General features: G+C 40.0%; 1 protein-coding gene across 1 annotated transcript in view; it reads right to left on the bottom strand.

Moving 5' to 3' along the window:
• Nucleotides 1-5,778: 5,778 nt before the first annotated feature.
• CAAP1 (caspase activity and apoptosis inhibitor 1) overlaps nt 5,779-16,824 on the bottom strand; it is a 34,632-nt gene continuing 23,586 nt past the window's right edge. Inside the window, exons 5-6 of the mRNA XM_075931466.1 lie at nt 14,485-14,558; nt 5,779-7,284 (exon numbers count right to left, since the gene is read on the bottom strand). Coding sequence (XP_075787581.1) covers nt 6,947-7,284; nt 14,485-14,558 — 412 coding nt within the window. The 3' untranslated portion in view covers nt 5,779-6,946. The remainder of the gene's footprint in view (nt 7,285-14,484; nt 14,559-16,824) is intronic.

The raw sequence follows: 16,824 nt of genomic DNA, 5'->3' as shown, positions 1-16,824 counted from the left end.
GAACATAAGGCCTCATGCTGGTGCATCAGCTGCTCCCACATGGTCGTCCTCTGTTCCCGGTCAGCCTGGCATTTCCTCATGGTCAGTGACCCGCTCCTGGAACTTCTCATTGAAGCTCCAGATGAGGGACTGGAGGCAGGCCATCTGGCTCCACAGCAGGTCCCTGGTGCACTTCCTCCGGCGGATCTCACAATGTCAGGAAGATGGATTCAGAGGCAGTGGATGCACCACACTCACAGCTGGGCCAACTGTGAAGAAAAGTGACAAGGGTGGTCATCCCAGTGGATGATATGCATGAAGCCTAGTTCTAATCACTGAGCTGACACTGGAGTGTGCTTTGAGCAAGACCATCTGTTGCCTAGACAGCAGGCACTTTCCTGCAGGGGCATGGATGTCCCAGGGGAAACTCACTATCCCCAAATCCTGGGGACAAGCAGGCATGGTAAGGTGCCAACCAGGCCAGGAGCCTGCAGGCGGGAGGTGGGAATGGGGCAGCTTGGCTTCCTTCTATGTCCTGCACATGCTGGGTCTGGCACTGGTGGTATCCCACAGAGAGAGAACTTCTATCCCTGCCTGCTGAAAGAGGGAGGGGGATGTGGCTGGGATGATTTAGTTGGGGTTGGTTCTGCAGGTGGCTGGTCTCAATCACCTCACGAGGTCTCTTCCAGACCTACGATTCTATGAATATGTGGGCATGTGCCTTCCCTGATCACCCATCGTAAATGTCTATGAACCATCCCTTGTGGCTCACCAGAGTGTTCAAGCACCATCAAAAAGTATCCCTTCCTGTTGATAGAGTAGAAGGCACGGTGGTTGGGATCTAGGATGGGGATGTGGGTGCCGTCTATAGCCCCCCACAGTTGGGGAAGCTGATGGCAGCAAAACCAGCACCAATGGGGTCGACGTTCCCCAGGGTGATGATCCTTTGCAGCAGGATGGTGTTGATGGCCTTGACTGCCTGCATGAGCACAGCCCTGACCATGGATTTCCCCATGCCAAACTGGTTCCCCACGGAGTGGTCTGGCATTGCAAGCTTGCACAGGGCGATGGTGACACAGTTCTGCAGGGAGATGGAGGGTCTCATCTAGGTGTCCTGTCACAATGTCAGGGGCAAGCCATTTGCAGAGCTCCAAGAAGGTGGCCTTCTGCATGTGGAAGTTCTGGAGCCACTGCTGGTAGTCCCATCACTGCATGACGATGTCGTTCCACTAGTCACAACTGGCCTCCTTCTCCAGAAGCTGCGTTACAGTGTGCAGGGGATTGAGGATCATTTGCTGCTTCAGGAGCGCCAGGCATGGGTGAAAAGGTCCCCCAGTTGGGGCTGCTTGTTGTGGTCCTGAGGCAGCACATGGGCAGTGTGGATCAGCTGCACCATAAGGTGCAGCACAAGGCCCATGACCTTGTATGGATGCACTATTTCAAAATTATTATTTTGAAATAATGGCCTATTGTACACATGCCCTAAAGTTTGTATTTACCATTGAAAAAGGATCATCCTTGGGACTATTCCTGGCAGTATTTGTTAACCCAAAATCATCACAGAAACTATGAGCTGTGTATGGGAAAACTGCATAAAGTTGTACATGGTGGATTGAATGCCCTCACCAGTCAGATCATAACCGGCTACATTCAGCATACATGTTGCTGTATGAAATAAGCTCTTTCAGCTCGATAGCCTGGCAGACATATATGAGAGCTATGGGAGTTGAGGCATGGAAGGAGGATGTGGTTGAGGCATGCCAGCAACAATTTTCAGTTCCCAAGCTAATGAGGGGCAGCTATCAATTTCATCAACAGAATGGTCACATGGTCAATAGGGACCACAAGAGATTAACCATCTGTTAATCTGAATTCATTTTTTCTCCAGTTTTAAGAATAAGATGCTTATATTTTCTGGGCATTTACAATCATTGTTAATGCTATGAAGACTAGGTGGCAAATGCAAACAAGAAAGGGAAGGGCAACAGAAGCAAACACAAAGGATCAAATTCACCTGTCAGTTGTCCTGTTTAATACTACAAGGCACTAGTATAATTTAAGAGGAAAGGTGAGAAGTTGAACTGCCATGCAAAGCTGGCATAAATGAGGCATTCAGTGCATTAGGAAAACAGATTTTACATAAGAAGGGCCATACTAGGTCAGACCAAACATCCATCTAGCCCAGTATCCTATCTTCCAACAGATGCCAATGCCAGGTGCCCCAGAGGGAATGAACAGAAAAGGTAACATCAAGTGATCCCTTCCCTGTCACCCATTCCCAGCTACTGACAAATAGGCTAGGGCCACCATTCCTACCCATGCCGGCTCATAGCCATTGATGGACCTATCCTCCATGGATTTATCTAGTTCTGTTTTGAACCCTATTAAAGTCCTGGTCTTTCCAGCATTCTCTGGCAAGGACTTCCACAGGTTGATGGTGCATTAAGTGAAGAAATACTTCCATTTGTTTTAAATCTGCTACCTATTAATTTCATTTGGTGACCCTTAGTTCTTGTGTTATGGGAGACATCCACCAGAACACTTCTGCCCCCTGGCCAGACATCCACCCACACCCTGCTCCTGCCCCCTCCCCCCGGCCAGATACCCAGCTTGCTCCAGCACCCTACCTTCCACCCAGATTCTGCACCACCATCCCTATCCCACCCACTCTGTCCCACACACTGGATCCTTCATTTCTGGCCCAACCCCAGAGCTTGGAGGGAGGGGGTAGCACAAAATCCACTAACCCTGGAATCCCAGAAGAGTTAATCTGGCCTGAGGCATTGAACTTCAGTCCTTCCCGCTTTTCCCCCCTCCCCCCATAAGGCTGGAGTACCAGGAGAGAGAGGTGCCTTGGGGATCACATCACTGAGGGTTGAAGGTTTTTGGAGGGGCTGCTTTTTTGCTTCTCACTTGTATGATCCCCGACTGATTTTTCTGTGGGACAATGGTCCTGGACCCAAAAAAGGTTCTCCACCTCTGCCAAAAATAGACAACATTGAAACCTTTTGTGTTGGACATAATACTTTACTTTATTTAAAAATGAAGCCTGGCCAACAAGTCCCCAACTGCAGCCCAGCCCCCATCTGGTCGCAATATCTTAACACTCCTGCACCTCCCACACACCCCATCCCTGAGGCTATCATACACCAGAACCCTCTGCCCTGAGCCCCTCATACTCCCAACCGAGACTCCTGCACTTCCACATCCCCAGTCCCTTGCCATAATACTCCTGCATCATCCACACACCTCAGCCTATGCTCTGAGCCCATCATACACACAAACTCCCTGCCCCGAGTCCCTCATACATCCTACCCAGACTCCTGCACCCCCACATCTCCAGCCCCTGCTATAAGATTGACAGAAGAGTATCAATGGGTGCATGAAGCTGGATTTTACCAGTTATGATGTAAACTTCAAAGAACTTTGCGAAAAGATGCAGCAGCAGAAGTCCCATTAAATAAAGTCTGTGAGTACAATATTTCATTCATGCTATTATTAATCATTGCCAATTATCAATAATATTACATTGTATATTTTCAGTCATGCAAATAGGCATTCTTATACATCTCTTTGTTGACGACTTGTTCTGAATTTGGATGTAGTTTGGCTCTGGTTTCAAAAGGTTGCTGACCCCTGATCTAGATGCTAAAAGAGCATTAATAAGACAAAATCATTTTGGAGAAACTAAAGTTCTTTGCTTCACAGCTGAGGATGTTAGGGAGATTCCCAAAACTGAGCCATTCATTTTAGGTGACAAATCTGAGGAATTGTCTCAGATTGAGGTGTCATTAGAGGTAGTTTTGTAATCAATTGATAAACTAAACAGTGACAAGTCACCAAGACCAGATGGCATTCACTCAAGAGTTCTGAAAGAACTCAAATGGGAAACTGCGGAACTATTAACTGTGGTTTGTAACCTATCCTTTAAATCAGTGGTCCCCAACGCGGTGCCCGCAGGCGCCATGGCGCCCGCCGGGGCATTTGTGTGCGCCCACCGACAACCTGGGCTGGCCCCGCCCCCAGAGCGCGGCACACTGGAGGCGCCGGCCCCAGGCGCGCGACACGCACCGGCGCCTGGTGCGCGGGCGGCCCCAGCCCTGGGGCACATGCGGGCGCGCGGCGCTGGTGACGGCCCCAGGCGTGCGGCTGGGGCAGCGGCACCGGCCCCGGGCCTACGGCACAAGGCGCTCGGGTGGCCTCAGCCCCGGCACTGGGGCACATGCCGGCGCCGGGTGCAATGGCATCCCCGCCCCTGGCGTGCCCCAGAACACGCGGCGCCGCCCCTGGGCGCCCGGCGCGTGAGTGGCCCCGCCCCCCGGGCGCCCGGCATGTGAGTGGCCCCACCCCTGGGCGCCCGGGAGCCTCTAAAGGTTGGGGACCACTGCTTTAAATCATCTTCTGTACCTAATAACAGGAAGATAGCTAATGTGATGCAATATTTACAAAGGGTTCTAGAGGTGATCTTGGCAATTACAGACTAGTAAATCTAATTTCAGTACTGGACAAATTAGTAGAAACTACAGTAAAGAATAGAATTTTCAGACACATAGATGAACATAGTTTATTGGGAGAAAAGTCAGGATAGTGTTTGTAAAATGGAATCATGTCTTCCTAATCTACTAGAGTTTTTTGAGGAGGGTCAACAAGCATGTGGATAAGGGGGATCCAGTGGATATAGTGTACTTAAGATTTCCAGAAAACGTTTGACAAGGTCACTTACCAAAGGCTCTTAAGTAAGTTGTTATGGGATAAGAGATGTCCTCTCATGTATTGATAATGGGTTAAAAGACTGGAAACAAAGGTTAAGAAACAAAGGGTCAGTTTTCAGAATGGAGAGAGGTAACTAGTGGTGTCCCCTCACGGGTCCATACTGAGACCAATCCTATTCAACATATTTATAAATGATCTGGAGAACGGGATAAACAGTGAGGTGGCCAAATTTGCAGATGTGGTCACCTCATCTCAACCCTCCCTCCTCCCCGCCCCCCCAAAAAAACCCTCTCAGCGCTGGAAAAAGTTCAGAAAAAGGCAACAAAAATTATTAGTGGTTTGGAACAGGTGCTAATGAAGAGATTAAAAAGACAGGGACTTTTCAGCTTAGAAAAGCAGAGACTAAGGGGGAATATGATAGAAGTCTATAAAATCATGACTGGTTTGGAGAAAGTAAATAAGGAAAAGTTGTTTACTTGTTCGCATAACACAAGAACTAGGGATTGCCAAATGAAATTAATAGGCAGCAGGTTTAAAACAAACAAAAGAAAGTATTTCTTCACACAGAGCACAGTCAACCTCTTTGCCAGATGTGAAGACCAGAACTTTTAAGAGGGGTCAAAAAAGAACTAAGTAAATTCATGGAGGATGGGTCCATTAATGCTATTAGCCAAGCTGAGTAGGAATTATACCCTTAGCCTCTATTTGTCAGAGGTTGGAAGTGGGTGACAGGAGATGAATAACTTGATGATTGTCTGTTCTGTTCTCCCTCTCTGGCCATCTTGCATTGGCCACAAAAAGATGACACAAAAAGAACCTGCTACCAAAGGCAATGGCCACACATTTACCAACTTCAGGAAGCTCTTTCAAGTCTCTTAAGAGCATTTTGGGTATTGTGTATTGCTAAAACAAGGCCTGCAAATGTAAATAATGAAAAATGTTTAAAATACAGGATATGGGAGATACTAGTTTATTTTCTTACTATTTAATAAATCATTTGCTTATTTGCATAAGAAAAACAGAAAATTCAATACAGTAACATGTAATGAACCTTTTATTTAACAAGAATTAGACTCACGCCTGAAATGTAACAAAATCAAAAGGTTTTTAATATATACTTCCAATTATAAAAATAGCACCACTTCTAAACAGTCAAAATTATTTTGTTGCAGTTACCAAACAATAGCAAAAGAAGTTGTATAAAAGCAATTTATAAAGTAACATCCTTAAAATGAAGAATGAGTTTATGATTTTTGAATCCTTACAAAAATGCATAAAAATAAATTAGACTGTCTTTCTACAAAGCTATTTACAGGGGAATCTGAAAAGATTAAATCAGTTAAATATAAAAAACTTGAGCTCTAAATCAAATTTTTTAAACTGTTTCTGATTTGCTGCATTATTCAATCTCACAAGATGATATGCTAAATTAACAAAAAAATCTCAGCGAGAAAACAAAGCATTCATTTTCCTGTTTTCAGCTGAGATGTACATGATAAAATAATCATGGAAGGAGACTAGCAAAATAAAATGACCAGCAGTATAAAACACTTACTAGCATAGTTTGCCACTGGAATTACTTTCTCTAACAATAATTGACTTAGATTGCTTACAGAAAAAAATTCTCTTTAGCAATTTTAACTCTCTAAAAATTAAGCATGCTTTTAATCTCCCAATATACATTGTCATTCAATTTTAACTAGTTCATTTATATTCCTAAAAGCTGTTCCCCAATGAGAAATAAACATCTCAAATCATATCACAGTGTTGCAAGCAGATATGAGCACTGTCATGTCACAGAAGACCTCTTCAAAATAGTACCTTTTAAAGCACATGCAAATCAAGTTACTTAAATTGGTTAAATTCTGGAGGAAAAAAAACCCAAACAAGTTTAGCATTTTAACTACTAACTACAGGAATTATGAAGACCCTACAGTGTTTGTTCAACCTTTGTTAAAGGTGCAAGGATCTACACAATCTATGACTTCTTCCCGATTCATGTCAAGTGATAACCCAGCATAAAGAGACATTGATCTAGTGCAGTGTCAAACCAATCCATTTGTGTAAGTCACAGAAGCAGCATGCCAAAAGGCACTGAAAACCAGCTATCAACAATTTAAGCCACAGGTCACAATACGCAAAAGGGTTTGAATGAGGAATGTCATGCCCAATCCAAATACATTTTAGTACAGAAGAGAACTGACACCAGACCCTTCAAAATATATATAAAAAATAAAACTAAGCAGCCTCAGGGCTATTTTTTTACATCACCAGCCTTCATCAAGGCCTTAATAGCCCTGGCTCTCATCTCAAGCTCTAGGAGCTCCAGCTGCTGTGCTGATGGCTGAACATCTTCTGACGGAGGAACCGCCAAAGTTTCTTCTTTAGACTGCTTTGGGCTGGATTCTGCCAACCCTAGTATCTCATTCACGCTTTTCTCAATATCCTTCTGAAGGTCATCTATCTGACCAGTTCCACTTTTGACAGCATTTTCTGGCACATCTGAACTCTCCTCTTCATTGCACGGACCTTCTATGTCGCTATCATATGCATCTGCATTTATGCTGAGGACATCGCTATCTTCTCCTTTGCCTGTAACACAAACAACAAATAATCAGGGTAGTGCAGGGAGCTGAACAAAAATTTCCCTTTCCTCTTAAAAACTGCCTCTGCATATAAACGTTTCTCTTCACAGATTCAGAATATGGCAAAAAACATTATAAATTAAGTATTCCTTTTTCTTTTCCCTCCCCCAACTTTTAAGACAGATCTAATTTAGACAAGTTTTAACACATTTTTATTCCAATTTAGAAAAAAAACATGTAATATACCAAAGCAGCAGTGCCTGAAAAATTTATTCCATCATATGGAGTTACATGATCTATTTTCCTAATTAAAAATGTCATAAGGTTTTATATCCCAATGAAGCTCCTGCATTACAAAATGAAAACTTATGTGGGGAATTTCTGAGATTGATTACAGTTTACTATTTTAGAAATTCTCATAGTGCAGTTTAAAAATACTTTGATTATTACAGTTTACTATTTTAGAAATTCTCATAGTGCAGTTTAAAAATACTTTTATTATTTTATAATTTACAACAAAGGAAAATATGATAATCTATGAACATGCAAAAAAGTCATACATTAATTATCTACATCTTTATGTGAAGTATTTGAGATGCATTTGTGTCAGCTCAGTAAAGTTACAAGAGAAATGCTGGTGATTTTTTTTCATTAAAAGCAGAGGTTTCTTGGAAGAGTTTAACTGGAAAAAGGACAGAAAGTAAAACTGGCAAAAAGCTCCATTACCAATACTTGCAACTTCTCTGTAAAGAAAGAAATACCGTTCCTCTTGACACTTTGGCTCCACAATTACTTGATGCTTGGGCATTATTTTTTAAATCTTTGGATACACTTGGATAATATTACTTATTGCTTGAAATAAATATAGTAATTTATTGCAGCAAAATTACTGATTCCAAGGGTTTATAATGGTGCCTAGTGTTTCTCAACCTTTTTTTTTTAAAGTACCCCTTAAAAGATATAAGTACCCCCAGTACCTACAGTTTTTAGACACACACTTTTTTTCTACCATTGCAACACATTTGTTTAACAAATTAATTGTAGCCAGGTAGGCGATGAAATTTTTGGGTGTTAAAAGTACAAAAATAATAAAGCATTGTAAAACTGAAAAAAACCCCTCAGTTTTCTCCAAATTTCAGTTGTTTTGATGTACTCCCCAGACTTCTCTCAAGTACTCGTACCACTGATTGAGAAACACCGCAATAGATAAGACAGTGTCACCTGATAATTCATAAATAATCTTAAAAATGAAATTACAGATTTAAAGAAATGTATTTGAATAACTTTCCACTGTGCACTGAAGATACAAAGCAAAAGGTATATATAGTATCATGAGCTTTCATGGGCACAACCCACTACTTCAGATTAGTAGAGCAAGAGGCAGAGAGAGGGGCACAGAAAACCTGTGCCTCTTGCTCCAATCATCTGAAAAAGTGGGTTGTTCCCACTAAAACTCATGATACTATATACATTTTTTTTGTTAGTCTGTAAGGTGTTACAGTATCACTCATTTTTTAAAGTTTTTTTAAAGTTCCAGATTAACACGGCTACCTCTCTGAGACGTTAATAATGCTTAGTGATTTTCCTTTAAAAAAAAAAAAACACACCCTTTTTTAATTAACTTTTGTGGCAACTGCTTTAAAAAAATTTCCTTTCAATATTCCTACTAAGAATTACTAATTTTCTCCATCTGTTCCTTTAACACCTGAATCTCAAAATCTCCAAGGCTTGGAAACATTATTGATCTGCCAGTATTGCTCATCAACAACAAAGCCACTGATACACTGGAAACCAAGGCAGTACTTCCTCTGTGAATTGTTCTTGGACACCAGTCAATCTGAGTTTTACTAAAGTTCAGATTATAAAGAATACATTTATAATGTAGTTTAAAATATTAAATGTGAGCATCTTGAGGAAAATCCCAGATACAAGTACAGTTAGTTAAAGGCATCAAACCCTGACTTCCTGCTTTAGTATTGTTGCAAAACCTACAGAAAGGATTTTGCTAATCATTCTAACTACTAATGACAAATCCCTTAAGAGCATGTGTTTTAGTGAACCATTCTCAGTCCCTCTGAGTAACAGCAAAGTAAGCATCTTCTAAAAGGAATTTTAGAAGTCTGCCTTTAGATGTGCTTGTTCATATTTCAGTGCCTTTGATTGTACAGCATATCACAAGAATGCAACTATATGATTGACGTACATTTCTGGAAAACAAAAGGGAGAATGGAAAAACTTCTCCATACCCATAATGGACCATATTCCCCGCCTTTGAGCTTTGCACAGAATTTCTTTCATTTATGGAAATTCTGGGTGAAGATTAGTAGGTAGGATATGGAAAGCTGAAATTAAAATATTCTGGTTCCAAAGTAAGTTTAAGCAAGAAATTTTGCCAGAGATCTTCACTTAAAAAGAAAAATTAAATGCTTCAGAAAACTCTACCTCTTCTATGAAACTCTTAGAAGAATGCCTTTTGGCGTGTGTGCATGTTTGCTTATGAGCAAAGAAGGAAAATCTTTTTCTTCATACTTTTCTTGACTTTTACGACAAAACTTATCCTGAGGGGGTAAAAAAATCAATATGGAACACTAAGAAAGACACATAATAAATTCACTTTTCTTGCTTTAAAAAGGAGGAATGCCGTTTCATCCAACTATCTGGTCAACAAAAACATTTCTGTAAGTTGTTTTATAACCACTGGAGGCATTTTTAAGATAGCCAGCTGGGTTTTATTTACTCTAAATAAAAACTTAACCCTGAGGCCAGGTCCATGCTTCAGGGGACAATCAGCTTAAAGGTACGCAATTCCAGTTATGTAAAAAACATAGCTATAATCAATATAGCTTGCAGGGGTGAGGAACTCTTTTTGGATCAGGGGCCAGAGACCCACAGAAAAGTCACTCGGGGGCTGCACACACGTGAGAAGCAGGGAAAAAAACCCTCACTGTACCCCGCAACTGAGGAGGAGAAATACACTCCCCACATTCCTCTTGCACCATAGTCTATGGGGGCCCACCCGTAGTCTATGTGGGGTTCCAGCCCACAGGTGGCAGCAGGAGGAGGAAAGGAGGGAGGGAGACAGAGGTGAAATACCAGCATGGACTCCCAAATACTGGGGAGGGGGGCTGAGCCTCGGGGCCTAACCAGCCCCCAGACCTGAGGTTCCCCACTCTTGCCTTAAAATGAGTGAAACGCTCCTTGTGACTTCCTTTACTCCTTGCAAGGAGTAGGAGTAACAGCACTGATAGGGCACCCTCAGCATTTAATTTAGAGGGTCTAGTATAGATACACTAAATCAAACACTGGAAGATAAGACTTCCATAATGAAAATGTACCTGAGTGGAGACGTGTTGATAAATAGTTTGTAAGAAATATACACATCCTCAATTCTGGATCTTAGGCCGATATTTAAGAGAGCACAAAAGTCCCTACTCAGAACTTAAATGCTGTCCAAAATAGGGATGCTTTCCTGAACTGACAGGTACTCCACCTGTGCAATCCTTGATTTGTAACATCAGCTAACAGACAGGTTAAAGGGCATATGATGTGTAAAGTGTACACAGTCACACATTTCCAAGATAAAGATAATCATAAATTTAGTCAGATATGGGAAAATTGGTTAAATCGCCATAAACTTTTGTTTCTGGAGGTTAGTTAGCATAATTGATCACGTTGATATTCAAGATTTTTGTCTGTGAAACTTCTTAGTCTAATCCTCAACATCACATGGAGGAATCTGCAGTAAGCTCAGATATACAAGGCCCTTCAGTCCCCTACTAAAGTGTCCAACACTGAAGAAGTGATGTGTTTAGGGTACTTTGCCCTGTGTCTAAATGCCTTCACACTAAAAACTGGCACTGATTCAGATGAAAGTTTCTCTCCTTGTCTCCCTGCTTACAGAAAGGGATGAGTGGATGCTAAACAAAATTTTACCAACTTTAATGTCCCAAAAAGGCCATAAGAAATGCGCATAATTAAGATTAAGGAATGGAAATTCTTCTCTCTTGCTACAAGGAATCAGCTAATATTTACTTAAAACCCTGTTCAAAAGGACAGTACTTCCATGGGGCAAGAAAACAAACTGTATTTGAGGAGCCTCATTCAAAATGCAGAAGTGCTCATCGTTACTGCCAAAGAGAAACTAACTTTCCTTTGAAACTGATCAAAAGGGGTGAGGGGACCTATTGATAAACTCAGTCGTTCATTCCTGTTGCATTATCTGTACAGTATAGGGACCTGCGCAGTGTTCAAAAGGCATAGGCCACCCTGGATTCTATCCAGAATTAGGAGTTTCCATGGCAGCACAATGCACAATAATCACATAACCCCATTGGCCTACAAATGTTGTTTAATTAGCCAATGAGCTTCATTTTCCTCCTTTGCAGCTGTAATTTTACACAGTCATAAAAGTCTCAGATGGCATTTTTCTCATTATCTTTTTCATTTTGATAACTTGTACTTATTCCTTCAGCTACAGTTGTGAAATTCATTTTAGCACACAATTCCTTTTTAACCATATTTTACTCACTTCTACTTAGTCCCCTTTGTTTCCTACCTTTTCTCTTTCCTGTAGCATCACAGGATTCAGTATGAAAGAATTATTACTAAGTTATATTTTACAATTTATGCCCATATTCTCAAAAGCTCTTTAAAGCTAACATCTTGAGAAGCAACTGCTGTCATTGCCCAAAGCCATCATGATACCGTGGTTGATAAAGTCATAAAAAAGGACAATGAAGCAATCACCTGCAGCAGTCATCAATTCCCTGAGATAGCACAGAAAGAGTGGAAGAAGTCTGCAGGAAATCTGTCAATTCCGAGGTCACTCTATACAATGCAATAAGCAATGTTTAAAGTGTTTCTCACAAAGTCATGGCATCCTGCTCTAAACAATTTTGCAGCTTTTTTTTACACTACGTTCTCTTTCCATTTAATTCCTCTCAATGGCTATTTCAAATAAATAAATCATTTGCAAAAGCTGTTGATATAGGACTCGGTATTGTGAAATAAAAGTTGCAGGAAGCAAATAATATTGGCTCCTCATAAGAGGAATACAGTTTATGAGACTCTGATGCATTTACTGATTGAAAAAGTTATTTCTAACATTACTATATGTAGTGAGTCTGAATAAAACAAACAGGCTGAGATAGATGCAGTGATAATTCTAGTGTCACATATATAAAATAATACTGGCAGTCGTTACAAAATGTTTGTGAAATAACTGAACTAAAACGGGAGCTGATGCGAGTTAAAAGCAGCTGCCAACATATACCACGGAATCAAAAGCACACAGTGCCTATCACATCAGTACATGAATGCTTAACCTGGTACAGTTCTGTTTTTTAAAAAGAGAGACACTAGAACTGCCAGAATAAAAAGCTGTTTCTGTCCCTTTCCAGTAGACAAATAAAAAAAGGCTCACCTGTTCCCATTTGATCACCAAAAGCTTCAATATTGGTGTGATCATGCCACATCCTGGCCTATTTGTTTGTAAATCTACTCTTAAAATTTGGAACATCAAAAGTATTTCTCAGTTTGCACTTGGTGTACAGAAATATCTTGCTTTTAGATAAGACTGCAAATCTCTGCCTTTCAAGAGATATGTACAATGCAGACCTTTCCTACATGTAATTTAAATCTGCAAGCAAGCAGCACTTTTGGCAATACTGACTATAAGTGAATTAAACTGAATTAAACAGAGCTAGATTAGCATTATTATGGAGAAGCTCAACTCCTTCAGCAATGAGGCAAATGAAACATGTATAAGAACTGACTGGAAATATTAAATTATGAACAGTTCTTTGGCAGCAAGTTATAAAGGAAATACATCAAGTGATAGAATGCCAACAAAAAGTACTATGGTCACATCAGCATCAAGAAAAAGGAGTCTGAAAGAATCTAAAGATGGTGATCAGCATTTAAAATGATTTATATTCAAACAGAGAGGGAGATGATAAAAGTTCCCATTTCGCTGTAAAAGCAGGAAAGCAGGAGGGTCTGCAGTCTTGGTTCCCCTCTACTGCACTCCCTACTCCCTCAACTGAGTTATTAAACTGTCCTCCTACAGAACAGTAGTGCTCACCTAGCTACAAAGGAGGTCCAGTCTTGCAGAACTCAGAGAGGCAGGAGAGGGATAGGACACAGGGTTGCTGATCCTCTGAGTTGCTTATTTTGAAAGTAAAATCCTTTCTCTTTCCAGCAGGCATAGGTTCGGGGAAGAGGCTTTAACAATATCTGTAGGGGAGCAAGGAGAAAAATGCCTAGAGGAAGACAGGGCTCCACATTCAGGTACTGAGAACTGCATGTACCCTAGGCTCAGGCAGTTTTGGGGTTTGTTTTTAAAGGGTTTTTTTATTATTGTTATAGCTACTTGTTTTTCATTTAAGGTACTGAAGACTTGCTTGTACTGACAACTGCCTACTGACTAACTTTGTCAGTTCACTAAACTAATTATCACTGGACTTATAGTCTACTTCAGTATAGCTACTATTATGTTATTAGGACTTGATGTTCTGGAGGAATTAGGAAAAGCAAGTTGCTTATATAACAGAGTTACCTAATCTCTTGCTGCTGCAAATGGTCATCATACTGAACGTATCTGACTGGCAAAGAGAAAAGACATCATGAACTTAATGATAAAAAAAACATTCCCCCAAAATCTTTTAATTTATTTTTCCTATGGAGCCCAAGGAAGCAGCAGGAAGGATCTCAAGATGATCCTGGTCTACTGACCCAGTATTAATAGGGTCTAATTATATAAAATACCCACCAACCTCTATTCTGCCACTTCCTATCACAATGGGTGCAAAAATGAAGGGTATTTTTAATCTTAATATTTCAGCATAAAAAGTAACAAATGCTCCCATGTCATTCCAAAGAACACTCTCTGCTCCTACTAGAGCGTCAATGGGAACTTTGATTGCTCAGCACTCCTGAAAATTAAGTCTATGTTTTGGATTTTGTTTTTTATTTTGTTCTTTAAAAAAAGTGATTAATATTGCTTCATTTCTATATGATCTAGATTACACAGATATCCTGGAGCATTTGATTTAATTGAGGATGCATCACTATGATTATTATTACCAGTTAAAGTATTCAGGTAACAATCACTGGCTGACTGATTCAGGTGACAATTCAGGTGACTGATTGATTGTGTCAAACTGATCACAACCAACAACACAAGACTTCAGTTTTCTCTAAAACATACCTTGTTTTGACTCAAGACTTTCCAGTTTGCTGTCTTCTCTCAGAGAAGAAGTAGAGTCTACATTGTTGTCTTGTCTGGAAACAAACCAGAACACATTTTAATTTGTACACTTTACATAATAAAGAAGCCTCTTTTAAAGAAACATTTCCTTTATATTAGTGCATAGTATCTGTGGAAAACTGGTTTTGTATTGAAACTACCAATTTGAGATTACATATACTTTTATAACTATTTTAAGCACTTTAAATACTATGGTATTTTTCTGCTTTCCTCAGTGATTTACAAAATCAAAGTTAATTATCTTCATTGCACTGGTTCTACAAATGAATAATAACTGTAGCATCTTCCCAATATTTTCAAAATGAAGAATAAATTGTCATACAGGCAGGAATTTAGAAAATCTACAGTTTCAGTTGCATTCGAGGGCTAAAACGACAAGGAGTCCTGTGGTACCTTATAGACTAACAGATGTATTGGAGCATAAGCTTTCGTGGGCAAAGACCCACTGTCAGAAGCATGCTCTAATACAGGGGTGTCCAAACTTTTTTCAAAGAGGGCCAGATTTGATGAAGTGAACATGCGTGAGGGCCGACCATTTTGCCTGACATTCTTTGAACCATTAAAATTAAATGCAAATTAACTATTTTATGCAAAGTTTATTGCAAACGGCATACTTTTCATTTCGTCACATGGATGACAAATCTAAACAGGTGTTAAATCACTCTGCCTTTCATATCTGAAGGCCAGATGAAAAAAAAAATCCAGGAAGCTGAAATATATGTCAGGAACATTGTAAAGTACATTACATATTATTGGTAATAAAGGTTGTCTGTCAACTTTTAAGTTCAAAAAATATGAACAGGAACATAATTCCAAGTATACATGTTGTGTCCAAATATATTTATAACTGATTTAGACCAACTGACATTAACTGAGATTTTACAATGTATTCATCTCAATACATATGGATTCGTTGGGGGCCTTAAAAAATAGATATTGCCAAATTACCTGTGGGGCCGTATTAAACCGGAACACGGGCCACAATTGGCCCGCGGGCCGGACTTTGGACATGCCTGCTCTAATACAACTGTTAGTCTATAAGGTTCCACAGGATTCCTTGTCATTTTCTGCAGATTTCTGCAGATCCAGACTAACACAGCTACCCCTCTGATACATTCAAGGGCTATTTACTTTTGGAATTAAGTAGCTACTTTTATTCTAACCAGAAACTAATATTACCACTGGAGTAATGCTTTTTAAAAGCAAATTCAAGCAGACTACTAACCTATTCTTAATATCTATTTTCCCTACTTTAAAATATTAACCTTTTTTAATTCTAAGATACCTATATCCTCCTCCTCTACGGTTTCAAGCCTGGAATTACTTTATGTTGCACAACAGCAAACATAAAAAATAGACTGAGCGCCATGGAAATACATGTATTTGGCCTGCTATCTACCTACAATTTTCAAATTACATTATTTATAAAAAACAGGGAAGTATAAATGAGAGATTGTAAGATGCGCCTGAAAAGGGCAGACACTGCTCACAGCAAGATCCTGAAATCATGAGAGGAGCCAATTGTTAAGTTTAATAAGAATGTTGACAGTAGAATTATTTTATATTCATCTACCCAATTTCATACCTCAACTATTTTCTTTAAGTCTAAAGTTTGTGTAGTATGTATTACATGAACATGTAATCAAAGCATCCAACCTGCTTGTAGATATTAAATCAGGGATTTTATCATATCCTAATTTCACAGTTTCAAAACTCATTTAGTTGTTTTTAAACTATTGCCTTAAACAAGTTTTTTTCTTAAGTTGGCCACAGACCTGTTTTTCTATTAAATAACTATGATGTGTTTAATCCAAATTTGCTTCCACATTTAAGAAGATACACCCATTTTGACTGCTGCTTCTCCTTGTAGTACTAGACACAGTAATCAATTCTGATTGGCCTTCCATTTCTTCCACAAGTTTGCACATAAAGATATCCATATAGTTACCACAATTGTACAAACAAATGCTTAGGAAAGTGACTGGACATTTGCACACACAGTTGCAATTGTTATGCAAAAAACTGCAAGTCTGGCACATTCACCTTGACTTAACTTGTATCTAGAGGGACACAAGGTGAGGATCACATGCTTCCTTCCACTATCTGGGATGTTTTTTCCCCCAAAAATCTGCTTCTCTACACTCCTGTATTTGGTCTAAAATGTTATTCCAGATCTCAAAGTATTAATTCTATTGGGCTCTCCATTTCCAGCAGTTGGGTGGTAGACATGGCGAAGATAAGAAGAAAAAGAGTCCAAAAGGTCTCTAGATCTGGGGCCCC

The sequence above is a fragment of the Pelodiscus sinensis genome, chromosome 6, assembly GCF_049634645.1.
Source record: "Pelodiscus sinensis isolate JC-2024 chromosome 6, ASM4963464v1, whole genome shotgun sequence".
Classification (NCBI taxonomy): Eukaryota; Metazoa; Chordata; order Testudines; family Trionychidae; genus Pelodiscus; species Pelodiscus sinensis.
This window is presented reverse-complemented; position numbering and strand designations above follow the sequence as displayed.